This window comes from Dryas octopetala, chromosome 6 (assembly GCF_963921425.1).
Source record: "Dryas octopetala chromosome 6, drDryOcto1.1, whole genome shotgun sequence".
NCBI classification, from domain to species: Eukaryota; Viridiplantae; Streptophyta; class Magnoliopsida; order Rosales; family Rosaceae; genus Dryas; species Dryas octopetala.
In genome coordinates this window covers 2,341,243-2,367,852 of record NC_141371.1, presented here as the reverse complement: position 1 = coordinate 2,367,852, position 26,610 = coordinate 2,341,243, and the positions used below count along the sequence as shown (strand labels likewise).

Sequence of the window (26,610 nt, the reverse complement as noted above, 5' to 3'; positions counted from 1 at the left end):
ATCCAAATCCTTGAAATCTGTTTGTTTAATTGGATCCACAACTCTAGCTACCTGATACGGACAAAGTTTAATTTGGGCATGTATCGCTCATATAGCTGGCACAATGTACAATTCATTGAACACATTTAAATCCCTTCCATTCAAACCAAGCTATTGCCAAATTGTGGTTAGCCTATGACCTATCCAATATCACTTTAATTAATTATCTACCAACTCCCTAAAGAACGCGGCATTCATATTTGATCATATTCATGCATAGATTTGAACTCTAAACTTAGGGCATGTTTACTTATTTGTAATCGGAATGAGAAGAATGAAAATGACTTTCATTCTTGTGTTTACTTACATTTGGGAGTCATTCCCATTCTGATTCTCTTGTTTATTTACACATATTGAAATGAGAAAAAGTGTGAAGCCCATATGAAATAAGGAATTGAATTCCTTTTCTTGAAGAAATTGAATTCCATAGGGGGATCCGTATTAGAGAAGAGGGAATGAAAATATAATTTTTTATGCCAAAACTACCCTCACCCTTTTAAAAAAAATACAAAATTTCCCTCAACCATAAATAATTTTAATTGTTTTTCTTCACTATAAATAAAAGTATGAAAAATATATATATATTTTTTTGCAAAATATTTGAGGTAAACTTTATTTTTAGGCATTTTAAAAATTGTGAGTACGTATCATAAAACATATTTAATTTTGAATAAGGGCATTTTAGTAATCAAACTGGTTTTGATTCCGATTCCTGCAAATAAGTAAACACATATTGTTTCTTATTCCGATTCATGATAGTTAGTAAACACGTTAATGAGAATGTTTGATTCTGATCCTGCTCACTTTGATTCATTCTCACTCCGATTCATTCTCAGTCCGATTTCAATTTATGTCCATTCCGATTACGGGTAAGTAAACGTGCCCTTAATTCACCAAAATTTGAAAAGAGAAAATTTTCCTTCATGCTCGATCAATAATCAATATGAGAAGACTTTGATTTCAGAATCAATATATATGAGAAGACTTTGGTTTCAGAAAAGACAGAAACTAATTATTTTGCTCAACTTTGACTTGATCAAACTTAACAAGTTAATATTGTAAAAGGTCAACTGTTAACATGTTTAGCTAGCTAGCTGTACAATTTTTTAGAGATCGACCTAATTCATAAAAAGAAAGGTTAATGATGTCCCATATATGCATATTTTCTTAAGTAGGGTCATTAATTTTTGAAACTGGTATTAAGAACCGTCGGGCCGGCCTATTAATTGGCCTACCTAGCTCTAACTACAGACCAGTAATTGATCATATTAGCAGGATCTACCTGCCCATGAATTCTTGGATCCAGTATGTCCTTGAATTTGTAACCAAATGTTTAAGATATGAACAATGGTGCAATTTTTTCCATGTTACCTCTAGGCCTAATAAGGTCCAAATTAGTGTGAACGCGCGGGTTGGGAAGATGACAATTTTTTTTCTCCATTTGCATTATCCAATGTCTACTTAACCAGTAGCTAGAGTTGTCAAATTGTGGGGGATAGCTACTGCACATTGTGTCTATCCTTCTAGTTGATTATCATAAATATGCATTAAGTGATCTCATCTATATAGTCATATGCTGTTGCAATAGCTAGGTTATCATTAATTATAATATATAGTTTTCTGTATCAAATAAGACAAAACATTAATGGAAAATGGTTTAAATTGATCTGTCGTCATATATGGTGATAGCGATATTACATTTACAAATGTGGAACTAATTTAATTAGATGCCATATACTTGCAGATTTTAATTAATAATGTTCCTTAATTAATTAAAGTAGCAATATTTGTCATTGTATAATTAGAAATTTAGTTGTAATCGCATCATCTAGCATTAATAGAGACAATGACCAATGTTTAATTTACAAGTTAAACATAATTAAAGCAATTGATTAATGCATTAATTAAAAAAAAAAACAAAAAAAAAACAAAACCAGCTAGCATAACCTTTTAAAGTATAAGTGCTTTTCCGCATAGCTTTGATATGAACAATCTATCTATATATAGCTATAGCTAACTATATATAAATCTATAGTTCTATAGTACTATAATAGGACCACGTATATAGTACCTGTTCGTTTGCTTGCTTAATTTTCCTATATATTACAGATGATCATTAGCTTAATTAATGAAGTGTTCATTGCTTAATAATATATGTATATATATATATATATATCTGCAACAAGATCAAGATATGCTTGCAGTTTAATTAAAAAAAAGTAAAAAAGACTTAATTGTCATCAAGCTAGCGTGATCTCCTAAAAATTAACAATTTATTAGATGCCTCCAAACGATTGCCAGTTGGGTCTAAGGCTTTTTTTAATGGGTAATGGCCTAATGGGTTAGATTGGTTGGTGAAAGTAGGAGTCAATTTAATTGAACTCAAAAACATGGTCATGCAGGTGCGAAGGTTCATACATGGAATTCATTCTCTTTGACCAAATCGCAACAATTAATTCCAGCTATCTAAGTGGGTAGGGACTGAGGGGCTAGTAATTCTGTGTGTATTTCTGCTAAAAAATAAATATATTGTAGATATATAGCCAAAAAAAAAAATGCATGTATATATGATAATACACTATTACTTAAAAGTCTTTGAATTTAAGTTTCTTACCTACCTTTTAGATTCATTTTTATCCTCTTAACTAAAAGACTCAATCCATTAGAAGATAAATGCTTTGCCAAGTGCCAACAAAAACCTATATATATACATAATTAAAAGTGTCAATTTGGTGTTTTTAGTTGGCAGTTAGCATATATACTAGAGGAAATTCGGACCTACATATATTTTGATGATATACCAACTTGCAAAAGGATCAGGATCGATATTAAAGAACTCAAAAATGTTTTCTTTTTTTGTTGTATGCCACCAATTAACTTCTTGGTCTTGGTACTATAAATACTTGATGGTGATATGTTTAAAAAGAAAATATATTTAATTTGAGTCTTTAGCTTTGGCAATATTTTATGCTCATTAGTTTTTAAAAAAAATTAAAAGAGACATACATCTATATAATATATAGGTGACAGAGTACAGTATTTCCCCATCCATGTTTGAATAAAAGCTGAGGCTAGCTAGAAAAACGAAAGAAGAAACACAGTAGTCTGAAATTCAGAGGATTCCTTCAGCTGTGTCTCAAATGATAGACATTTTAATGAAGCCCTATATACAGTACTCTGAAAATTCATTTTTTCTTTTGGAACTGACAATATATATAGTAGCTGCTGACGGTACTAGTCTTGGCAAAAGAAGATCGATATAGATGCATGATCCATGTTAATATATATATCCACCTATGCAAATACATGCGGACACATGTATATTATGTACAAATTGTTTGCGTGACATTGAAGAGTAACGCTGGAGTACGGAATAGAAATATGGAATACTAAGGGCCCGTTTGGTATCCTACTCGATCAAATTGTTTTTTCAAAAATTAAGATTTTTTTTTAAATGTGAGTTTTCAAAATCAATTTTTAAAATTTGAAAACGTGTTTGGTATGAAATTTAAAAATAATTTTTAAATTTAAAAAATGATGAAATCTAAAAAAAAAGGAAGTGTAAAAAAAAATTTGAAAAAAAGATGTTTTATCATTTTTAAAAAGAAGCATGTTTTTTAATTTTTTTTTAAAAATTGTTTTTAAAAATAGTTTACCAAACACGTTTTCTTGAGTAAAACTTGTTTTTTTATTTTTGAAAACAAAAAATAGTTTTTAAATAGAATACCAAACATGCCCTGAATTTTGAAATGCTCACTCACATAGTCACATTCCGTAATGTTCTTGTTTATTTATGTGTGTCTTGCATATATTAGATATGTAAGTCACTGTTTGTGTGACATGTTGCGATTAATTAATATTGTAGGCAGCTTGGTTGTTTGTATTGGATGGATCATCACATGGATTCTTTTTCTTTTGTACATCTCTGAAGACATGCAGATATGAGCTGCCAAAGCCATATGTGTACGTAGCTTTGAAAGTTCTGAGGCTTTTCTGATCATCGATCTAAGAATCTCTGCAGCAATGATCAGCCTTTTCCATCTCTCTCTGAAAATCTTAATGGATTATTGTACGTCCGACCGTATTATTACCAAATGACAATGCCTATCGCCTTCCTAGCTTTTTGTTTACAAGTACTTCTCTAAAGTCTAAGCTTCTAAATTGCTACCAAACTAGCACGTGCAACCTAGCCACAGCACGTACAGCTAATGCAATTAATTATAAGCTCTATCTCCATCATTAATTACTAATTACTTGTCTATAATTTTTGTTCAATTGATTTCAAGAAAATAATAAATTAAGAAGCCTATTAATTAATCTAAAACGATATATTTACATTTAATCAGTGTGGTAGCTAGCTAGGGGTAGACTACTTTTGTGGTTAGTCCTTACGTACACTTCTCCTCTTTTGTTTTTGTCATATTTCAAAATGCATATATTATTGATGCAGCGGAGCCCAAGTGATGAAACAATAAGAGCGCAAAAAACACAACCTTCTATAGTTGTATGAACTTAAAATTCCCAAAACTTTCAGAACAATAGAAATTTGGAGAAATTTTTTTCTCAATTTTATTATTAATCTAAAAAATAAGCTAACCTCTTATAATGAAATCTTGGGTTTTGTATAGAACTAAACCCCTTATTCAACTAGGAAGTTAAGGAAAATTAAAGGAGAGTCTTTTCTTGCAAGAAAAGACGTCTTAAAACATCCTAATTTGTCTAAGAAACATAAAGGAAATAATTAAAATTAGTAAAAATGGCTCAACAACGGGAATTGATCCCTTTCTAGACGCATTTCTTTCTTTTATCCTTTTTTGCTCCTTTGCTTGTCTCGGTCGCTTCTAATAGCTGAATGCTTGAATGTGATGTGCGCCGCATCAATTATTCATATATGTTTGTCATTATTTTCACAAGTACTGTACCATTGTATTAACTAATGTTAATTAAATGGTAATATTTATATTTCTGAATTACGAGTTTACAAATTTCATTTTCAGTCCATGGATGACGTGACACATAAACCTTCAATTCAAAGAAAAATCATACATATAGTGATGTGTAGAGCTACATATATGGTTGCCTCTAGGTTGCTAGCTTGCAATAATAAGTTGAACTTTATTTCACGTGTGGTGTGCTGTAGATTTGTTTCATCTTGAAGGGCCTTGAAAAGCTCAGTGTTTCTCCATCCAAAGAGGCCACACAAACCCAAGATATAGAGAGGGTCCTAGTGTACATGTGTGGGTGTGTGTGTCTTTTTGAGGTCTCTATATATGCTAGCTAGCTTAGCTACACCTTCAACATCTGATTAGTTGCATTTAAAAGCTAGCTAGCCAGTGTTAATTACAAAGAGATCGAGTGAGACTCAGAGAGAATGGCACTGGAAGCTGTAGTTTTTCCCCAAGACCCATTTGGTTACACTTGTAACAAAGATCTCTACAACTTGTTAGGAGAGAATTGGATCAGCTATGATTATGATCATGATCATTTGGGGTTAGTCGACAGATTTGAAGATCATGATCATGATCACCATCAGGAGCAGCCAGCCTCTTTTGATTTTCTCGGGAACCAAACAGATCATCATGAAAACATTATTTATCCAGCTTATTCCTCAGCATCACCTCCTTCAATGGTACCCCATTTCAACCAATTGCACCTCTCCAATATTGATCCATCTCCACCAGATGCAGCAGCAAACACTAGTCCTACTACTCATGGTCATGGCCCAACAACTCATGATGATGATGATCAAGGCGAATTTGATCAACTACCAATATTGATGGATACGATTACAATGAGCAGCAGCAGCAGCATGCCTAGCAGTACCACTAGTACTCGTCAAAAACGACGCCGTGCAAGGAGTAAAAAAAACAAGGAGGAGATTGAGAACCAGAGAATGACTCACATTGCGGTGGAGCGCAACAGGAGAAAACAGATGAATGACTATCTCTCCCACCTTCGATCTCTAATGCCCGACTCATACGTCCAAAGGGTACATCTATCCATCTACTTTTCTTATTTTAATTACTCTAATATATTCATTGGACGGACCAAAATTATACATAACTTGGGAAATGTGACTATGATGACAAAGTTAATTAATGAATTTGTTATTTTTATAATTTTTTTTCTAAATTTAATTAGGGTGACCAAGCATCAATCATTGGAGGTGCGATTAATTATGTGAAGGAGCTAGAGCAACAAGTGCAATTCCTTGGTGCCCAAATTAAGCAAAAGAAGAACAAAAATTTGGATCATCCTCATGTGCCTTTCTCCGATTTCTTCACATTCCCACAGTACACAACCAGCAGCAGCAGCAGCAGCAGTTCATCAATATCCGACCAGAAATATTCTGATCATCATGATCATGATCAGAGGGAGGTGGTTGAGTGTAAGTACTTATCATCATCATCATCCACCAATAAGGTTAATAAAATTGCAGCAGACATAGAGGTGACAATGGTGGAGACCCATGCAAACCTCAAAGTAAGATCCAAGAGGATCCCAAAGCAACTCTTCAACATTGTTTCTGGCTTGCATTCACTGCGCCTCACTATTCTTCACCTCAATGTCGCCACTCTTGATGATATTGTCCTCTATTCTCTAAGTCTCAAGGTATGTATATAATATGAATTTACATTAAGTTTATAATATTTTAAAATTAATTTAACATTTATTTATATATATTAATGAGATGATTTTTCTAAAATTAAGCAGGTAGAAGATGAGTGCACGCTGAGTTCAGTGGATGAAATTGCGACAGCTGTGTATCAGATGCTAGCTAGGATTCATCAAGATGCATTAATGTTCAATTCATCAAATTAATTAAAGACCCTCTAGCTAGCTTCAGTTAATTAATTAATTTTCATGCCCGGCCCTCTTAATTTATCCATCTTTTTAATTACTTTTATGTTAATTCATCCTTTATTTTAAACCTTCATATATATATATATATACCACATGTCATATGTGGGTGTGTCTAATTCTCGGGTTTTAGACTGTACGAACGTACCAAATCATTCAATTAATGTTTCCTCCATTTCATGAGCACTTTAATTAATTATGAGCTCTCTTCTTTATTTATGTATTATCTTTTGGACTGGCATAGTGATCAGTCCCTTGTTGGGGTACGTTGGTCTACTTTGGGCTCCTCTCTCTCTCTCTCTCTCTCTCTCTCTCTCTCTCTGGTCAAGGACTCAAGGGCCATCAGCAGTTCTTATAAATACAAGTTATAAAATTATACATATAAACAATGCATATATATATATATATACAGCTCACTTTTCTATTCCATTGAAGGAGACCTATCAATTAAACCCACCTATGGAATAATCAATAAGTTGAAGTCAGAACAGCAAGAGATCGAAGGCTGCCAATGCCATGCATGCATGACCACAGCTTTAGAAGAGCTCCATCAGCTTTTCTGCAACTCGATCTATATATCAAGACCAAGTAGATATATAGTGCAATGATATACATATATATATATATATATGTATTAATCCATGGTGTGCAAGAATTAAGAAAATTAATCACAACCATAATTATATGTCTACGTTTAATTTCTTTTGAAGTATATATATTAATATATATATATTCTCTATATATCCCAAGAGGTATAGAATTTTCATGACTTCACATGACAAATTGACAATCATCCCTGCTTTGAAGATATATAATTATGGCCCCACGGCCCCCACGGAGCCGTACGTTGTTCTTTGTCGAATCCCTAGCTAATTCAATAAAGTTGATCCCATCTATGCTGGTGGGGTTTATGGTATCTTTAAGACGTAACATACATAATAGTGAAACAAAAAAATAAAAAAAATACAAGAAGAATGATTAATATATAAAGCTATGGTCATAGATTGTTAACGACGGTACTGTGTTGAGTGCTGACAATAATAGTATGTGTGTATATAGAACTTGGAAGAATGAGCATTCATTATGAACTTGCTTACCCATTGTTTGGGAGGAGTGAAAATTAAGTGAGGGAAAAATGGGATAAAAGAAAAAGAATCAAAAGATGAGAGAAACTGAGAAACCCCCACCCCTCCCCTCCGCTGTGATTCGCTGGCTTTGTGGACTAACTAGGCCCATTGCACCCAGGCCTATTCCTTCGGCCTTCTTGGCACAAAAAAAAAAAAAAAAAAAAAAAAACTACTTACTACTACACTTTTAATACTTTTATGACAATTTTACCCCTCTTCAACATTCGAGGGAGAGAGAACGGTACGTCAACCTTCATACATTTATTCAATTGCAACCTGAAGAATCGAATTTGAGCTGATCTACAGCTTCGGAGATACTTTCGAGCAGACTTAAGGCCAAGGGCCATTAACAGATAACACTGATTGACAAGGTAACAAAATATGGAAACAGTGTATCAGATGGATCTTTCATTAGAAAAACAAGCTTACAACAAACAAAATCAGCTTTCAACCTCTCTCTCTCTCTATCTCTCTCTAACCGAAAAATCATTCTACTCCTAGCATTGTGAATCTATGATAGTCAAGTCATATTGTCCAAGCTAAAGACCCTATTGTCAAGCCTAAACATACTTTCCCCTGTATTTTGGCTTTGGTTCTTTAGTGACTTTGGCATCAGCATCCCCATTTAATTGAGGATGATCAGCAGAACTGAAAACGGCAGAATGAAGGTTTCCCTCTTCTAACCACTTTAGATGGTTCTCCTTGAAGTCTATGTGTCTTAATTTGGCTGCTTCTGCGATTTCTGCAGTGTATTGACTTGTCTTAACCATGGTCAGTAATACTCGACTGTAACGTGAGCTCAGAATCTGCTCGGAAATAGCAATCAACTTGAAACATGGGTGCTCTGGGAAATGGTCATCTACATTATCATCTTCTCTCAATACAGGGTAGAAGAACACAAGCCTCCCACCCATTACAAGCATCCTGGCTGCAAGGTCAAGCAAATCATGTACGCACTCGACTAAGCTGTAAGATGCAGTTGATGGTATGTGGTCTGTCCTCTTGTCATCGGGAACAATGTAAGGGCCGATCACCCCTTTCAGCAACTTCCGGCCACCAGATTTACGACCCCCAGCACGAACACCGTAAGGAGGGTCACAAATTATGGCATCAAATACCTACATGAGCAAAAATTGACCAAAATATAAAAAATTATCAGTGCACACAGGACCCCAAACTTGGCAATTATATTTTTGAACAGAAAGAACCACGTGATTTAAAATGCAAAATTGCCTAGCAAGGTTTACGTAACAAGTATTTGAAAGATAAGCCATCTTCCTTTGACCATCAAAGAGATAAACATAACTAGTTCGGGCCCCTTTATAAAGGGAGAGAGGGGTAAAGGATTTGATTCTTATTGGAGTAGGTGGTCAAACCCCAAGACTGGGAATAATAAATATTACCAAGTTCAGACTGTTTGAAGACAAAAATGATGAAATTAATATATCTCAGAAGCTGATTATGTGAACAGCCACAACATGTCAAGCTTTAGGCCACTGAGTGTTCAACTACTGCATGTATGCTTTCGTCCTTTAATTTCCAAAATAACTGTAGGAAAAGTTGTAGCCTATTCTAAGTATTCTTTGCAGCAAAATAGCAAAATATAAAAGATCAAACCACTAATTTGCTTTCATCTAGTACGAGAGAGAGAGAGAGAGAGAGAGAGAGAGAGAGAGAGAGAGAGAGAGAGAGAGAGAGAGAGAGAGAGAGTACCTCTTTCAGTCCATGACGCCAAGGAGGAAGGTTATTATCTGCCCTTAACAAAGCAATCGGCATTGGTAATCCATACTGCGAAAAGGTATGAACTAATAAATCTAATCACTTATAGTTTTTCAAAGAAACAGAAACCTCAAAGTTTGTGCCATTCGATAATAAATGATCTAATAATATATAAATAGAAATCATTAATAACTTCCTGCATCATAACCTTTGTACTCAAGAGAAGTTTTGACATAGAGTTCATCATAATAAGCTGATCATGTGCTTGCTGATAACAAATAGTGTTTCAATCATAATTCCATAAACAGGACATTTTAAACCAAAAACTCAATTTCATAAAGCATATTCACCTGCTTGAAATTGCTCCAAACATTACAGTCAGGACCACGGCCATCACGTACCACCCTGATATCAATATCTGCACCCTGAAGAATTCAATCAGTCCAAAATTATCTGCATGCCTGACATAAAGGAAAAATATCAATTGCGACATGACTCTTAATTGTATAAAGAAAGAAGTGTAAACCATTGTCATTGCTCCAAAATGAGCAGCAGCTATAAGAATGCTCCCAGTGCCAACAAAAGGGTCGTAGACAAGCTTCCCTGGTGTGGCCAATGCTTGGTTGGCCATTAAGAAAGCCATTTCTGCATCCATGGCTGTTGGGCCAAGATAAGTGCGGCTTTTCAACTGATAAGTTGGTAAAAGTCTTCTATCAGCACCACCAATCTCCCGACCAAAAAAGATTCTTTTTTGGGCTACTGGTGGAAGACCATTGTTAACTCCGTAATCATCAGTTTCCATAAGCCAGAACTTGTGATCTGGATTTTTCAAATTAACTCGACCCTGCAATATATGATCAGCCATTATCATTAGTGACAATGAAGAATAATATAGAAATCAACTTCTGGAGCTAAAATGCGGATGTCTGTACTTCTACAAATACTTCCCAGTGCATATTCTTAATTTCTTACAAAGCTGGCAGCTTAATCATGTAAAGAAAAATCTGTGCTAAACTTAAAATGCAAGAGAATATATTACACTAAGAACCTTGCCTTGAAAGGGATGTAACTAAGCCCCTGAATGCGTTGGTTTTGCTCCTGGAGGCTGATGACCTTACCAAAGCTGTCAACATTAATCCTGAAAGTACTATTGGAATCTAGGTACGGCAGCTTCTGCTCATCCGGATAATTTCTTATAGACTCTTTCAGTTCCTCATAGCTACCTCCTTCTCCCCAAATTTCATACATTCCCTTGACAAGTATGCCTACCATATAGCAAGGTTGAAAGCATAAAGCCTACTGCAATGACATTTCTCAAAGAAAATGTGTCGTCTAAGTGTATCAGCATAAAGCCATTAAGAAATTGAACAAGTTGTTAGAGATGCTTGAGGAATCTAAGGCTTAAGCTGATTCAGGATCATTTCAGCTTAAATGAGAACAATACAAAATATTTCTTAATTGCATCTTTCCACTATTTTAGGGTTAGTGTGAACCTTTTTTTGCAAAAAAAAAAAAAAAAAGGTTATAAATATTGACTAATTAATGTGTTTTTTAAACTAACATTTACATGAATTAATTCATTATGTGAAGTTTCTAAAATAAATTGTTAAATTGTGCTCTCAATTCGACCAAATTACAAATTTGACCAATTCAGGGGGTAACCACTAACCAGTTACCCAATTCCCAACTTTTAGAAATCCATTGCTTCTCTCATTAAATTCCTAAAACAAATTAAGCACTCATATAAAAGTAACAAACTTCAAACCATACATTACTCATTCACGTAAGATAACAAAACCAACAAACAGTGCATAATGTACCAAAAAGATCCAAAATCCAAAAGAACAAAAAAAGAAAAAAATATACCAAGTACCCATCTCAAAATAGAGAATTGATCTATAAACTACTCTTTCACGAATCTGGGTTTTAACTATAACCTCCATTTAGCTTCAAACACAGAAACCTACCGTAAATGGACTCAAAAAAATCACAAAAAGTAAAAATACAGATAAAAGAAAGAGGAAATGAAGGAAAAGTAGTACTGACTTCGATTGGCGATTTTCTTGGCGACATCTTCTGATGGGAGATTGACGAAATGGAAAGGGGAATCTGGGTGGTGGTGTAGTGGCAGCCTCCATTGCAGAGACTGATTTTCTTGGTCTTCGTTGTCGCTAAAGAGTTGTGTTAAAGATTCGACCTCGGCTTTCCTGTAGTCTAGTAATCTGTGGAAGAACATGCACAGATACCACATCTTCTTCTTCTTCTTCTTCTTTGGTTTCACTTCTCTTTTGCTTGCGACTTACAGAACACAAGAGGCAAAACCCTAAACCCCTGCAGAATCGAAGGTTGTACTTTTGGGTACAAGTCTCTGTAGCTTGTGGCAGGTATGTGATTTTCTACGGAGTGTACTAAAAAGTAAAAACAGATTTCCGAGGAGTGCAGACTCAGAAAACGACACCGTGTTGTGCTTCTTTATAGTTTAGACCAAACGACACCGTTTGGACTTTTAGATGGAAGGGAAAAATATCCTACCGCTTGTGGACACGTGGGCCAAATAAACACCGACTCCGTCCACGACCCATAAAAATAACCCTACAACCCGTTGACCCGGTTTCCATCCTACATCCACAGCTTTCTCTTTCTCTTTAGGTCTTGTTTTCAAAGCCGAAGCAAAAACCCAAAGCCTCTCTCAGCCTCTCTCCCAGTCTCCCTCAGTCTTTGCGATCTAAACCTTCGCGTCTCTCTTTTCTGGTATGCATATTCGACCCCTTCCGTACTTTTATTGTTTAGGGTATGATTTTGTAGTTCTCTATTTCAATTAGAAAATTGGCATATTTGTTTGTTTTAATTTATACGAGTTTAATTTTGCCTGTGACCTATGCTCTGATGTGTGTATTTGCCTAGTTTTTCCTCTTTTATATGTTTAGTTTGTATGTTTCAGATCTCAATGTTTCACTACTTATAGGCAGTGGATAATTAATTAAGCTTTACTATATAAAGCTGTAATCTTTTTTAATCAAAGAAAGGCCGAGAAGTATTGGGTAATTTCAACTTCCATGCTTGTGTTTGTGTGTGCGTATTGAGTTGTATTCTGCATATGCACAAAGCCCTAAATTGGGTTTTCTTTTATTCGAGTATGTGTGTTTGACTATGTATTATACTATCAAATAATTGCACGTATGCACAAAATGTTTTTTTAGTCAATTTATGCACATACCTATTCGCACGTATGTGTATTTTGCATGTATGTGTATCGACAAGTAAGAACATACTGAATCTGGGGTTTTGCTTTTTTTCTCCTCTCATGGGATGTTCTTGTTATTTTTTCATAGGTTATTGAATGGTTTATACTGATCTTATTTCTCTCACTTTCAAATAATTAATGCCTTTTCCGAAAATTGCAGTGTAGAAAATGTCAGAAGAACTGGAGTATCGTTGCTTTATTGGTGGCCTTGCATGGTCAACATCGGATAGAAGTCTAAAAGATGCATTTGAGAAGTATGGGAAGCTTGTTGAAGCCAAGGTATTTCATTTGCTTCCTTTATGTTTGAATACCGTTCAAACAAAATGTATTTGATTTTCATCCAGCATTTGTTTATAACCATCTTTTTTGCCTTGATGATTGCATCTGGTCTTGGTTTCTGAGGACGATACTGCCCGGTGGAATCAATTAGTTTGGATGACTATAGTGTCCCATGAGGGTTTGGTGATTCAGAAGGGAAATTGGCAATGTCCGTGAATAACATGTTTTGATATCGTTTAATATGCCTTGATGATTGCATCTGGTCTTGGTTTCTGAGGAAGATACTGCCCGGTGGAATCAATTAGTTTGGATGACCATAGTGTCCCATGAGGGTTTGGTGATTCAGAAGGGAAATTGGCAATGCCCGTGAATAACATGTTTTGATATCGTATAATATGGGAAATAGGATTTTGATTTGGTTTGATTGAAATCAGGTGCTAATTTTTCATGCTTTGTCCAATATGACATTATTTGACATTCACGATAGTCATCAATGAAATTTTTGAGGTGAAAATGATTTCTTTGACACAGGTAGTTGTTGATAAGTTTTCTGGACGCTCTCGTGGATTTGGGTTTGTCACTTTTGATGATAAAAAAGCAATGGAGGAGGCAATTGAGGAAATGAATGGAATGGATTTAGATGGACGAACCATCACTGTGGATAAAGCTCAGCCTCACCAAGGTTCAGGTAGAGATTATGATGGTGACCGCAGCCGTGATCGTGGTCGTGATCGTGACCGTGGTCGTGATTATGGAGGTGGACGTGGATCTGGTGGTGGAGGGGAGTGCTTTAAGTGTGGCAAGCCAGGACATTTTGCAAGGGAGTGCCCTAGTGAAGGTTCAAGAGGGGGCAGTAGGTATGGTGGTAGGGATGATAAGTATGGTGGAAGTGGTGGCGGTGGTGGTGGTGGTGGTGGTGGTCGTTATGGTCCTGATCGAAATGGAGACCGGTTTAGTGGACGCAGCAGGGATTCTGGTAGTCGTGCAGGTTCTGGAAGTGATCGATTTAGTCGTGACCGCTCTGGGCCATATGAACGTCGGGGGACAGGAGGAGGTTTCCGTTCTGGATAGAAATGTTGCTTCAGATAGTGGTATGTATCACATTCTTTACTTTCCATTTTCTTCACAGCTAGTTCGGTGCTTTTCTTGGCATGCTCTTCACAGTTGGGTTGGTACTTAACGAATTTTTTTGATGTGCTATTGCAGCTTAGGAGCCTGAGGTGCTGTTCGGCCGACTGTCATTGTCTGCAACACATTGAAGTTTCCGCTTGCTGAATGTAGTTCTTGTGATAATTGTCTGGGTGAATTAATTTAGTTGGACCAGTATTTGAAGTGCGAATCTTGCATAGATATTCACCTGTTTTTAGTTGCTAAATGTTCAACCAAATGTTTTTGATCTGTTGGAATTTTATGTTTGCTTGATAATCACATTTCAATTTGGCCGTATACTTTGTGAATTCCATTATAACTGGTGGTTGTCTTTGACTTTCATGCGTTGGTGAGTGCAAATGCTATGCTTGCTGCCTGTTCCTGTTGACTATTTTGCACGAGCAATTGCAATATTGGAAGGTCATTTGGTGTTGGGTATTTCGGAGAATAGATTGTGAGGGGTCCGCAGTTGGGAGTTTGCTTCTTTTCACTTGGAAGTAGAAGTGGTCCTATAAGTAGAATGCCCATTTTGGCTGCCCTGTTTTCAGTATCTTACTAATAAATGGGAGTCAAGCGGGTAATTTTTCTCTTATAAGCTACTTTCATGTATGCTATCTCCTATTTTATCGTTCCTGCTATATTAATATTCTTAACCTTTTGGCAGGATGCTTCGTTAATTGTGGTCTTTTTCGATACATGATTGGGTTTCTGTGTTACTAATTGGACATGCATTGGTTTAAACTTTAAATTTTTGAAAGTCTTTTCGGCCAGAACATGCCATCTGCAATTTAACTCGACATAAGCCTTTCTCACCTTCTCCACACTCCACAGCACACTGGTGGAAGAGATCCGTTCTGTGCTAGTTGTTGTTTGGAAGCTCTTGATGAGTTCAATAACACTGCTCCATGCTTTTTCTTCTGGGTCTCCATATCACATTGCACTTGGGGGGAAGGTTGTTGGTCTTGCCTTGTTTTCTGTTCCTGCTCGTGGTTTGTTTGCTGAGACGAGGCGACGCTATGTTCCTATTTTTAGTTGAATTGCGGTTCCCAAGTTGGTTTTGTTTTCTAGAATTTAGTTTTAGTTAATTATTAGATTTTCTATTCGAAAATGCTCTTTTCTCCCTAGTCCATTGAAAAATATATTATTCAATAATATTAGTTCATGCTGGGACTCCTGAAAGTCCTGAAGTTATGGAAAGATTAACTGAGTTTTAACTTGAATGACGTATCCTTGCATGTGACTTTCTGTGTGCAGCTGTATTTCTTTTTTATTTTATTATATTAATTTAAATCCATAATCGTCCTTACATTTCTGCCATGGGTGGTTCTAGCATCAGTCGTTTATGAAAGATGGGTTGTGGTTAATGGCTTTTAGGTAGATGGATGTAGATTATCATTCTTTTTTTTAATGTGTCAAAAAGATGGATGACAAGATAATTTGCCATCCTACAGTTGTGTGAATGTTGTATAAATGATTAATATTAGAAGGGTTGGAGTCTAGGGAAGTCAAGTAGGTTTGATGGGGTAAGAATTGGAAAAACGATTAGAAGTTAAGCTCAAGAAGTTGTGTTAGTTTGTCTAATGATCATACATGTGACAGGGCCGTTTCAAGTAGAGATAGGGAAAGATGGTGCTCAAGGTTGTGAACGTGTGCATTGCGTCCAGAATTCTGAAATTGTGGCATGCATATGGGTAGTGCAACATTCATGAGTTGACGACTAACTGCTCTCTAGTAAGTACGCACTATCATTACAATGTTATTTCAGCAATGCCACCCGCATTATACAACAACAAAAGAAGTTAAAACATAACAAAATCCAAGATATAGATCATGCAATTAATCACATTTCCAGACCACTAGAACCAATTAACTTGGTGAGTCCAAAAGTTATAGCCATAGCCATCCACCCTCCAATCAGTACTCTGGCACAAGACTTCACCACTGGTGACCTCCCCAACACTGCTCCTACCCCTCCAAACACAACCAATGCAAAGCTTGCCAAAACAGCCACCACAACCATCCTTGTCTTATGGTCTCTTATAAATGCAGCTCCCAGCAAAGGCACCACTGCACCTATAGAAAACGCAATAGCCGATGCCATAGCAGCCTGTGCCGGATTTGGCAGCTTCTTCTTCTTTGCCTCTTCTGCATGCTGATTTGCACTAATACCATTAGTACCATTTGCTTTCATGTCTCTTTCCATTTGGGATATCTCTATGTCATATTGAGTGTAGACAGAGACAAATTCTCCTATTGCCATGCTGCAGGCACCAGCTACCAGCCCTGCAAACCCAGCAAGGAGCATGGCTTTCACATCTTGCTTCACAGCTCCCACACCCATCATCAGTGATGCAACAGAAACCAACCCATCATTGGCTCCCAACACTGCAGCTCGAAGCCACTGTGTTCTTTGGGAGTAGTCAAAACTCTCATCTTCATGAGCTTCTGCCCCTTGGGTTCGTACTGGGTCTGTAACATTGATTGCATGCATTGGAATTTCGACATGGTTGGTCGAAGTTTGGTCACTCGCTCCCTGGGCAGCCATGAAGTTTAAGTGTGTAATAAGTGAGTAAGAATTGCTATGGAAAAGAAGGCAAGGAAGGGATGATTGCTTGTGGAGGGCACACTCCCCTATTTATAAGGAGGGTTTATCAATTATGCTTAGTGCACATGTCCATGGACCATTGGACCTTGATTAGTGCTGTATATGATGATAAGAAGGGGAGACTATGTGGAAGGCACTAAGCACTAGCCATGAGGATTTAATGGCTCTACTTATCAAAATTAATGGTTAAAATATCCACCATAGATTATATTATTTGGGCTAAATACTACAATTTGCAAACTAATTTAGCAGTTTGAAACCTTGCTATGGTGGTGGCCTTTGTGTGTGTGACTGTGTGTGCACTTGTAATTCAAAAGCTGCGTGGTGCATTTGGTCAAGTACAGTAATCGTTAAAGTGCAAAAAAGGGTAGCACTTGGGGGTGTGCTAGAACTTAGAGAGAGACTCTGTGGGAAGAAGACTATAAGTTTTCTATAAATTATGTGAAGTGTGCATTCCACACAAAGGCCACCAACACATTACTAATTAAAGAATGTATCATTGTCCAGAAAAAATCTATCTTTTTCTAGATTTTGCTAAGATAGATCATTAATTAATCAAGTGGAGTGTGCATTCCACACGAAAGCTTGTGGCTGCTCACTATTATAAATTGTAATGAAGAGACGTGTACATATTTATCCCCTTCGACAGCTTGACTCCTTTAAACCTTTCCACTAAAAAGCAGCCCCGACTACCTATGGTGTTTGGTTTTTAATTAAGCCACCAACTTTAAACACAATTAGGCATTCATATCCCTATGAATGCAGCAAAAGATGATCATAATATTGGAATAGTGTTAAGATTCGAGGTATTCTTTTTTGTTACATAAGTTTAGAGATATCTAAGAATGCTGGTTGGTGGATTGAGTAAAGTGAGTTTCATACTCTTTAGCTTTTCTGTAAGTAGGGGAGAAAAGCATGCGAGTGAAGTGAGTAGTTACTCATGAATAAGAGACTGGCTTGATTTGAGCTTAAGAATTTACTCAGTTGGCCTCTTTAATCCTTCTTATTAATAAAATTAGGGCATAAATTTAATTTAGACACATAACTATATAAGCTATTTCAACGGGGTCCATGAACTTTAAAATATTTCAAATATATACCCGATCTATTATCTAAATTGAAAAATGAATTTCTGTCCATTGATTCGTTGAAAGATCAGTTAAATGACAGCTTGGCTTTTGCTGACCGGGATTACTTAGCGATGTGGCGCTATCTCAGCAAACATTTCCCGCCAAATGAGCGACACATGCCCACAATCTAATAATAATAGAGAGAGAGAGAGAGAGAGAGAGAGTTTGTGGGCCCGTGTCAGGAGTTAGGTGGACCCGTGTCGCTCATTTGGCGGGAAATGAGCGACACGGGTCCACCTAACTCCTGACACGGGTCCACCTAACCCCTGACACGGGTCCACAAACTCATCATCTCTTTCTCGCTTGTTGAACACAAGTAAGAGATTTATATTCAAATTTGGGGGAAAACGTGATGTTTTTGGGAGACTAAATGGTCATGAGAGCGTTCGACGAGCGGGAAAGAGGTGATAGGTGTGTGGGCTCGTGTCAAGTGGACATGTGTTGCTCATTTGGCGGGAAATGTATGATGAGTTGATGTCACGTCACCAATTAATCCCCGTTAGCAAAAGCCAAGCTGACATTTAACTGATCTCTTAATAAATTGATGGACGGAATTTCATTTTTCAATTTATATAATAAATCAGGTGTATATTTGAAATATTTGAAAGTTTGTAAACCCTGTTGAAATAGCATATATAGTTATGTGTCTAAATTGAATTTATGTCTAAAATTAATTTGTTCATCCCTCATTAAGATTAGTTTCAAAGTTTGAACTCTGACAAAAGTAATTTCAAAATTTTTGTGTTTGTTGCTTAATTATTTTTTAGAGGGAAAGGGGGAGGGGAGAAGATAAGGTGGAATGGGGAGTAGTGCATGGTATGTATGGTCATGGATTTCTATGATAATTTAGGTATGAAACAGAAACAATGAAAATTTAGGTATGAATATGATACCCATTTAACATGGACTTCTTAAAATCAATGAATATGGTTTAAGCTTGAGACCTCTCCAATATTGTGGAGAGAAATACCACTAGATCACAAACTAGTTTGAACGAAGCCTCCGTCATTGAACACGAAAGAACACAATGTGGTGGATGAGCAAAAGAAAAATTTTATTTATTGCAGCATAATGGTACAATTTCTTAGTAACAATAACAACACAATATCAAATTTCATTTAAATATTTCACCAGAGACCCAGAAAGCAATAGTGCTTACATCTGTCACAACAGCATTTGGGTTGTTGAAAGAAATGGGTACTTTATTCATATCTCTGAGACAAGCTACAGTCAATTCCAACTATGCACCATGAGATTCACTTATCTATAGCTAAGTACACGTTACAACCTGGCATTAAAGATCACAAAGTTCTTTATGATTAATTAAATCGAATATAGATCACAAATAATAAGATCGCAGTGGGCAAAAGTTGATGGCTGAAGAAACTGAGAGTCGCACACTCACCCTTTGACGCAATTATCATCAAATTTCATGATAGGTTGGTACGGGCACCCCAGACTCTTCTGTCAGCTCTTTGTAAGCATTCTGCAATCTTCGAGTCACAGGCCCCACTTTTCCATCACCAACCACACGCCCATCAATCTTCACAACCTGGTAAATGAAATCACACCAACTAGGTATTGCTTTTTTTCATATGAAGAGGAAACCATTACAATTTTGATGAGAGGAAACTAGCATAATTAAGGCGTATGAATATCTATTGTTACACTTTAAAGTTTAGTTATTAATTCTTCTTTCTGCAGTGCCCTTATAGGAATGCAGAGTTTCTAAGGATGAATTTTATACAAAACTGACACTCTAAAGCATCACTGGCTGAACAGGTTCTATGAACCACTTCTGTTAATAACTGTGGCCATACCAAGACTTCCTACTGTAGCAGATGGCTGTTCATATTTGGTGGAGTTTTATGATACAAATCGTTGAGCAAATGTGTAAAGTTAAATATATGCTCGCAAAATGAATAAGCCAGTTTACACACTCAGAGTTCATGCGAAAATTAGAAATGAACCCAAGTGTTTTATGTGGTATGCCACCAAGATTGCAATATCCATAAGGCACTCACCGGACTGAGTTCTCCCATTGTTCCTGTTGTCCACACCTCATCAGCAGTATGGAACTCTGATAGGCTGATTCTTCTCTCCTCTAAGACCAAGTTCTCCTTCACCACAAGGTCCATAACCTGCAACATCGAAAAATAAGTGAGTCATTGGAAGACCGAAGTGTAAAATCTGTTCATGCTATTCTTATCTCATTTACAATATTGTAAAATGTAAGTTATATCCAAGGAGTATATTATAATTGTCATAATAAGATGGAATATACACAACTTACAGTTGCTCGAGTTATACCAGGAAGGCAGTAATCAGCATGAGGTGTTAACACACGACCTTTCTTCACTAAAAACTGCAAAATCAAACACAGATTTTTCTTTACAGTGTGGATGTCATGTAATTTACATGGAGTGGAAGGAACTGATTTCCTTCAATAGATTTCAAAGGAAACGTTACCCATAGGAGACTGCTAGGACATGATAATACCATAGAAATAGTGCCTATGCCATTGCCTTACTCAAGGAGGTGAGGTCTAAAATTTGTGTCCATTAAAATTTACCCACCAGATAGTAAGTTGCTCCAGATATTTACCACTCAATTCATAAAAACTTACCTGGATGATGCTTTCGACACTTACTCACATGAAACTTCAAAAAGAACAATGAAAAGCTACATATAAAAATTGGAACCTAACTACCTAGTGTTCATACAGGACTAAACCTGTAAAGCAAAAGCAGAGCCTTACAATGTTCGTAGCATTTGTTTCGGATACATAACCATCCTTGTCAAGCATGATTGCATCATCAGCATTTGCATTATTTCCTTCTATCTGCACTATTCAAGATGATTTAATCATATGCAGGTCAAAATTCTGCAAGATCAAATGTAGGTTTAAATTCTCTATGTTTAGAGCTCTTGATGAATTGAATAGAACAAACCTTTGCAAGTATATTATTGAGTAGGTTATTGTGGTGAATCTTTGAATCCAAATTCTGGTAAAAACAAAAGAAAAAATAATCAAAGTCAATTGACTGAAATAGGAGAAAACTTCAATCAGATTAAGCCTTTTGGTAATATGAACCAATCTGATCCCTCACTACTAACACATTCAGGTTTTAAAACATTTTTTCTACATTGAATATACATGCTAGTAATCAAGCCTCTATGTATACATGCTATCATGTCCTAAACAATATCTTGAGGTTCTGAAAAATGCAAAAGGCCTGCAATTTTGTCATTTCAGACAAAAGAGGCACAAGTTTTTTTAATGTCTTCATTATTCCAGTATATGCAAAGAAATAATCAGCAAAAGAGAAGAAAAAAAAGATAGAACATTACATTTGGTGAATTACGGCGCGTGGTAGCTGTAACAAGAGTTATACCCCTTGTATTGTCATACACTGGGGGTTTCCATTCAGCAAGCACTGCATGTTTAAAAGAAATAGCAAGTGTAGCATAAGAAAGACCACATGTTATACTAGTGCATTATGCAGTCAATAAAGCAATTAGTGTATTATATCCAGCAAATAAAAGAGTCCCATTGTCAACTACAGAGGGCTCATAGAAACCTCAGAACATGCATGTCCAACAGAATACAGAAATTGGCATCTGACTGGATTAAGAATTATGTTTTACCAATTAAGGTGCATCCATAAAGATTGAATGCTGGGCTCATGCCTGAAGTAACCTGAAGAAGACAAGAAAGATACAAATCAATAGAATCAGGTATGAAGACTGTACCAAACAACTACACCACAAAGAAATTTCAATCTAAAACTTAGCTCAATTGAATAACAAGAAACTAAAGCAGAAACACTTGCAATGCTCTGCTCCTTGAATGCATGTGCCACACAATTGATTACCAATTACATCACGATAATTAAATCACATAACATATAAGGAAGGAGGCAGAAAACTTTCAGAGTGGAAGTTTATAAACTTTCAGGATAACAAAAACATGTAAGTCTCTACTGCAGAGCCCACTAATTTGATGATGAATCCCTCATAATACTTCTGATGGAGCCTTAAAAGTTACCATTAGTGTAAAGATTCTTAATCATGACAAAAGTATACAAGCTCTACACAGAGATGAAATGACTTGACCATGTTGTACTATTTTTGTATTCCAGCTCAAACCATATTGTTGTGAATCACTATAAAAAAGCACAACTACGACAAAAAAAATAACATATCTCTAAACAAAAACAGACATGGAGGCTAGAAATAAATGCAGTACCTTTTTTCCACGTGTTAAACTTAGTCGGATGTGTGAATTGTCGAACATTCCATTCCGAATAAGAGTTCTGAAGATGGCTTCCTTAACCTAAAATGATGCAATACAAAACTAGGATCAGCTGGCAACTCCTTTCAAAACTATGGAAGAGAAAATCTCTTTACAGAAGACCCAATACCATGAATTGAAGAAATCTCACCTCTTCGTGAGTAGGAACATTATTGAATGCCAAAGCCTTTGCTGAGTCAAATAACCTGTTGATATCCAAAATAATGTTTTCATTAGTCATTGTTAATAAAATAATAATAGTAAAAGAATAAAATATACTTTTACTGTTTTTGTAGGAGTTCATAGAAAATCACAAATTGATTATATATCTACAGGACAGTAAAAAAAGGTATCTTTTAAGAAGATGAGGCCAGTAGTATATCTTGACAAGAAATACCCTGTCTTCTTGGAATCAACATGTGTATCACTATTACAGATAAACTCTTTCCAGTGAAAGCATCATCAACATACTACACCATAACATACAGAATCATAAATTTTTCCAATTAATGTATAGACACCAAGCATCAATCTTGGTCAAACTCTAACTTTTCTTTCATTTACCTATCTAAATGCTCATCAAGCTTAAATATCTTCCCTTGATAAACTCGAAGTCCCTCCCAAACTGAATCACCACCTTGGACAACCGAGTCGAACACAGAAACCTTAGACAGATTACAGGACAGAAATAAATATCTTTAGACACCTTAGAATCAAAACAAAAAGATTGGAGGACTGATTCTGTCAACTCAAGATCATCAAGTGCCATACAAGTACCTTTGCACTCTCACGTGGTACAATCTCATCACCAACCCATGCAAGTAGCTTCTCATTTTCTGGAACTGGAAGATCAGGATCAGGCAAAGGAGACTTCAAAAGGCCTGCTGTCTGCCTCACATGGCGCCTAAGAAAGTTGTAGAAAGGTAGACTTTGCTCAAGAACGCCATACAAAGAAAAAGGAAATGGCTGAAAAATATACATCGAGCATAAGCTCAGACAAAACGTTCTGTAATTTCATAACTTGAGTTGTCATTATCTATCTCAAATTGAAAAGAATTGTGAACAGACAAGAAAAAAATTCAAAGGACACATCTTTTTATAACTAAGAAAAAAAAAGTATTTAACACTAATGCAAAATTTTGCAAAGTAGCAAGTACATGATATAACCTAGTTATCTTTATTTTAAGATGGCATTCCATTTTTTCCTAGTATGTGATCAGTTTCTACCATTTAGAAACTAGATTCAAGTAAGTTTTTGATACAGAGAAATCAAAATTTAATTGCTTATGATCTGAACACATAAGAAAGTTGATAATGGACATCAGTGCGAATTTATTTGTGAAAAAATGATTAATTCTTTGAATTATTATACAACTCTTAAGGTTTCAACATATCATAAATCTAATGTAACGTAATGCACAAACATCATACCGTGGGATATTTTCTTGCTCGTTGAAAGCCTGTTGATTTATGCACAGTTCCATACCACCATGGAGCCCAAACACCATCTATTGGTTTTGGACCAGCCTCCCATCTAAAAATGATTTCATTGGAAACTTGTCATGCACACACTAACATACACAATTCCTGGGGAAGGAGCAATCTATGAAATCAAAATAATATGCATGCTTTTAAGCATAACTTTTAATTGGCCAAAACAGAAATTCTGGGTGAAAGAAGAATAGATTATAGACAAATCCCCCAGAAGAGACAAATATAGAGATCCGACCAAGAAGAAGAAAAACAAAATGGTTTTCCATGTTAATAAATCTACATTCGTTCTAAGAAAACTAGACTAAAATATTTTCAATTTCAAATGGAATAGCTTTTGCATACTTGAGCATTGTGGATTGAAAAGGAATATCCAAGTCTTCACAAAGACCATGTAATGTAGCCTGCATTATCACCAAGATGAAGTTAAAAAAATAAGATTAGAAGATTGAGAAAGTTCTCCAAATGAATTATAAAAAAACCCCTGAACAACAGCAGACAAATCATATGTATTTAAAAAGCTCTCTAACACCTCAGGATCTTCTTGAAGCTCTGCTGCATCAATGATAGGAGGGGGCTTTCCCAATTCAGAGAGTTCACTGTATATGGAGACCAGTTCTGCCAAACCTAACTCAACAAGGGATGGAGGCACAACCTTGTCAAAGGATGGCTGACAACACATCAAATAGTGAATTCAGTAAAACTCAGTGATGTGAAGCATAGCTACAATAAAAATATTACAAACTAAAGTAAATAATTAATCATTCCAATATTTTTCAAAATTATTAAGCTATATAATAACTTAAACACTAGGTTCATTGTTGTAAATTCTGGCTGACAATTAAAAATGTAAGCATATCCAAATGAACCAAGAAAGAGAAAATCTATTTATTGTACATATACAAGCAACCAACTAAAAGTTTTCAGAAATATCTTACCAAAATATCAAGGGGATTCCGGATCAAAAGGAAGTGCTTTCCTTTCTTCATTAGATCACTTGGTAAGCCAGGCACACGTTGCTTTGCGATATGCTGTAGATTATAAAAATACTGATAGTATTATAAAACTCAACTAGCAAAGCCACCAATACATAGAAAGCAAATTTGAATGGATTCAGTTTAATCATTGAAAATAAAGTTTATCACCTTACAGAGGCGATACTTCTTTCTTCCTGGACCAAGAATGATATCTTTTACAACTTTATTTCCATCAGGTTCCTAATACAAACAACATAAAAATTCATTGTGAGGAAAAAATGGTGATGTTTACAATTCAAATACATGGGAACTTTCACTGACATACCATTTTGGATAGCACATCTTCCCTGTAGGGCCTATCAAAACCTGTCATCTGAAGGAAAGTTGCATAGAGGGGTTCATCGAGCACTTCTATGTCATCCCTCTGAAAACAGAAGATAAATGTCTCAATTACCAATACTTCAGCAGTAAAAAGAAAATTCATTGACTAACAACCAATTCATAATACATCTAAATTCTATAAATAATGCTAGAACCTCAATTTCCTACAGCATTATGGACACTCCAGAACTAGCGGGAAAGAAGTTTGACTCCGGAATTCAATATTGTTTAGTTCATTAAATTTCCCCAAACCAAATGTTCTGGTCAAAGGCTTGTTAAGAACTTGTAAAATCATTTCTTTCTTTTCTCCAAACTCCATTGTTGTCAAGACGTTAGGATGTCTGGTTTTCACCCAAAAAAGAAAAAACAAATCTTTTTTTTTCTCTTCCAAAATTTGCTTCTTCTTATCAGAAGCCATAAAAGAATATTAAAGAAATTGGGGTAGCACCTGGGCAAAAGAGTACATGACGCTGGTACTTAATGATCTTGGAGTGGCCCATAAGTGAATCACCTCCACTTCAACCTCTCCTGGGTTCTTTGGCTCATCCATGGTGATGGGTTTGGATTAAAATTCACAAACTTTGTGAAAGTAACCGGGCTTTAAGACTCAGAGCTGAATCTATGTATAGCTGATAGCTCTGCAACTAAAAACTGAATGATTGATTGAGTTGATTTGTAGTGGTCTACCTCGTTTTTGTCACAAAGAAAAAGACAGCAGAGGCAGCACTTGCATCAATCTCAATGTTTTCTGCAGTGCCTGTGGTCGAGTGAGTTCAAACGTGCTCATTTCATAGGATGGTTACGGTAAATAACTAAATATTGAACTATACCAAGACCCACATTTTCAGGAAGATGAGATTTTTTTACTACAAGGAAATGAGATATCCTAAGCCTAAGGTGTCTTTTGGAGTTTGGCTGGTCCAAAATTGACCCTTTCTTTTTTATGTTTGTATGACAGTATGAGTGCATTCGCACACTTTGTTTATTAGGTTTTTTTTCATATTTAGTACCATTGTCTTAATGTGGTACTTAAACTTTTATTTGTCCCAATTGAGTACCTAAATTTTTATTTTGTGTCTAATAGGTACCAAAATAAATTTTTGTTAAAATTATCAACAAAAGTTAGGGGCAATATAGTCACTTCAAAAAATTTATATTTATATTTTAATTTTAATTTTTAATTTTTTTTGTTTGTTGTGTGTTTTTTTTAATAATTTTAAACATATAAAGAAAATAATTAAAATATACTTTGACTATATTGTCTCTAATTTTTATTGACAATTTTAACAAAAATTCATTTTGGTACTTATTAGA

At 35.7% G+C, this 26,610-nt stretch overlaps 3 protein-coding genes and 2 pseudogenes across 4 annotated transcripts; 2 read left to right on the top strand and 3 right to left on the bottom strand.

Annotated features, from left to right (window-relative positions):
- Window positions 1-5,410: 5,410 nt before the first annotated feature.
- LOC147280978 (transcription factor bHLH94 pseudogene) lies at window positions 5,411-6,861 on the top strand (annotated as a pseudogene).
- A 1,546-nt stretch (window positions 6,862-8,407) lies between these two features.
- On the bottom strand, window positions 8,408-12,105 carry TRM11 (tRNA modification 11 protein). Of its 2 annotated transcripts, none has more exons than XM_086248568.1 (6): window positions 11,793-12,105; window positions 10,800-11,011; window positions 10,273-10,590; window positions 10,097-10,171; window positions 9,741-9,815; window positions 8,408-9,145 (listed from the first exon to the last, which is right to left on the bottom strand). In XM_086248568.1, exons 1-6 carry the CDS (start codon window positions 11,995-11,997, stop codon window positions 8,588-8,590), a joined length of 1,443 nt encoding a protein of 480 aa, XP_086104694.1. In that variant the 5' UTR covers window positions 11,998-12,105; the 3' UTR covers window positions 8,408-8,587. The 2 variants fall into 2 exon arrangements, with proteins under 2 accessions (XP_086104694.1, XP_086104695.1); XM_086248569.1 differs by having other exon boundaries at window positions 10,800-11,045; window positions 11,793-11,851.
- Window positions 12,106-12,369: 264 nt separating this feature from the next.
- Window positions 12,370-14,760, top strand: ATRZ-1A (RNA-binding (RRM/RBD/RNP motifs) family protein with retrovirus zinc finger-like domain-containing protein). Its single transcript, XM_086249167.1, has 4 exons — window positions 12,370-12,497; window positions 13,151-13,269; window positions 13,801-14,360; window positions 14,476-14,760. Exons 2-3 carry the CDS (start codon window positions 13,159-13,161, stop codon window positions 14,338-14,340), a joined length of 651 nt encoding a protein of 216 aa, XP_086105293.1. The 5' UTR covers window positions 12,370-12,497; window positions 13,151-13,158; the 3' UTR covers window positions 14,341-14,360; window positions 14,476-14,760.
- A 1,498-nt stretch (window positions 14,761-16,258) lies between these two features.
- LOC147280975 (vacuolar iron transporter homolog 2 pseudogene) lies at window positions 16,259-16,963 on the bottom strand (annotated as a pseudogene).
- Window positions 16,964-19,186: 2,223 nt separating this feature from the next.
- On the bottom strand, window positions 19,187-26,088 carry LOC147280974 (D-aminoacid aminotransferase-like PLP-dependent enzymes superfamily protein). The gene is made up of 19 exons (XM_086247165.1): window positions 25,745-26,088; window positions 25,241-25,339; window positions 25,084-25,155; window positions 24,877-24,969; window positions 24,471-24,608; window positions 24,284-24,342; window positions 23,879-23,981; window positions 23,225-23,413; window positions 23,012-23,112; window positions 22,599-22,653; window positions 22,403-22,489; window positions 21,802-21,853; window positions 21,505-21,590; window positions 21,105-21,158; window positions 20,912-20,995; window positions 20,447-20,518; window positions 20,178-20,294; window positions 19,559-19,705; window positions 19,187-19,441 (listed from the first exon to the last, which is right to left on the bottom strand). The coding sequence occupies exons 1-18, from the start codon at window positions 25,844-25,846 to the stop codon at window positions 19,577-19,579; spliced, it is 1,692 nt and encodes a 563-aa protein (XP_086103291.1). The 5' UTR covers window positions 25,847-26,088; the 3' UTR covers window positions 19,187-19,441; window positions 19,559-19,576.
- Between the last annotated feature and the right edge of the window lie 522 nt (window positions 26,089-26,610).

What these genes read in the sequence shown, in the direction of transcription:
- TRM11 (XM_086248568.1), bottom strand. Translation starts at nt 11,997, where the DNA reads ATGTGGTATCTGTGCATGTTCTTCCACAGATTACTAGACTACAGGAAA. An exon ending in TTAGTTACATCCCTTTCAAG is followed by an intron (nt 10,591 to 10,799) that starts GCAAGGTTCTTA and finishes CATATATTGCAG; the next exon opens with GGTCGAGTTAATTTGAAAAA. An exon ending in TTTGGAGCAATTTCAAGCAG is followed by an intron (nt 9,816 to 10,096) that starts GTGAATATGCTT and finishes ACCTTTTCGCAG; the next exon opens with TATGGATTACCAATGCCGAT.
- ATRZ-1A (XM_086249167.1), top strand. Translation starts at nt 13,159, where the DNA reads ATGTCAGAAGAACTGGAGTATCGTTGCTTTATTGGTGGCCTTGCATGG. An exon ending in GGAAGCTTGTTGAAGCCAAG is followed by an intron (nt 13,270 to 13,800) that starts GTATTTCATTTG and finishes TCTTTGACACAG; the next exon opens with GTAGTTGTTGATAAGTTTTC.
- LOC147280974 (XM_086247165.1), bottom strand. Translation starts at nt 25,846, where the DNA reads ATGGATGAGCCAAAGAACCCAGGAGAGGTTGAAGTGGAGGTGATTCAC. An exon ending in TCATGTACTCTTTTGCCCAG is followed by an intron (nt 25,340 to 25,744) that starts GTGCTACCCCAA and finishes TTCTGTTTTCAG; the next exon opens with AGGGATGACATAGAAGTGCT. An exon ending in AGAAGTATCGCCTCTGTAAG is followed by an intron (nt 24,970 to 25,083) that starts GTGATAAACTTT and finishes TATAATCTACAG; the next exon opens with CATATCGCAAAGCAACGTGT.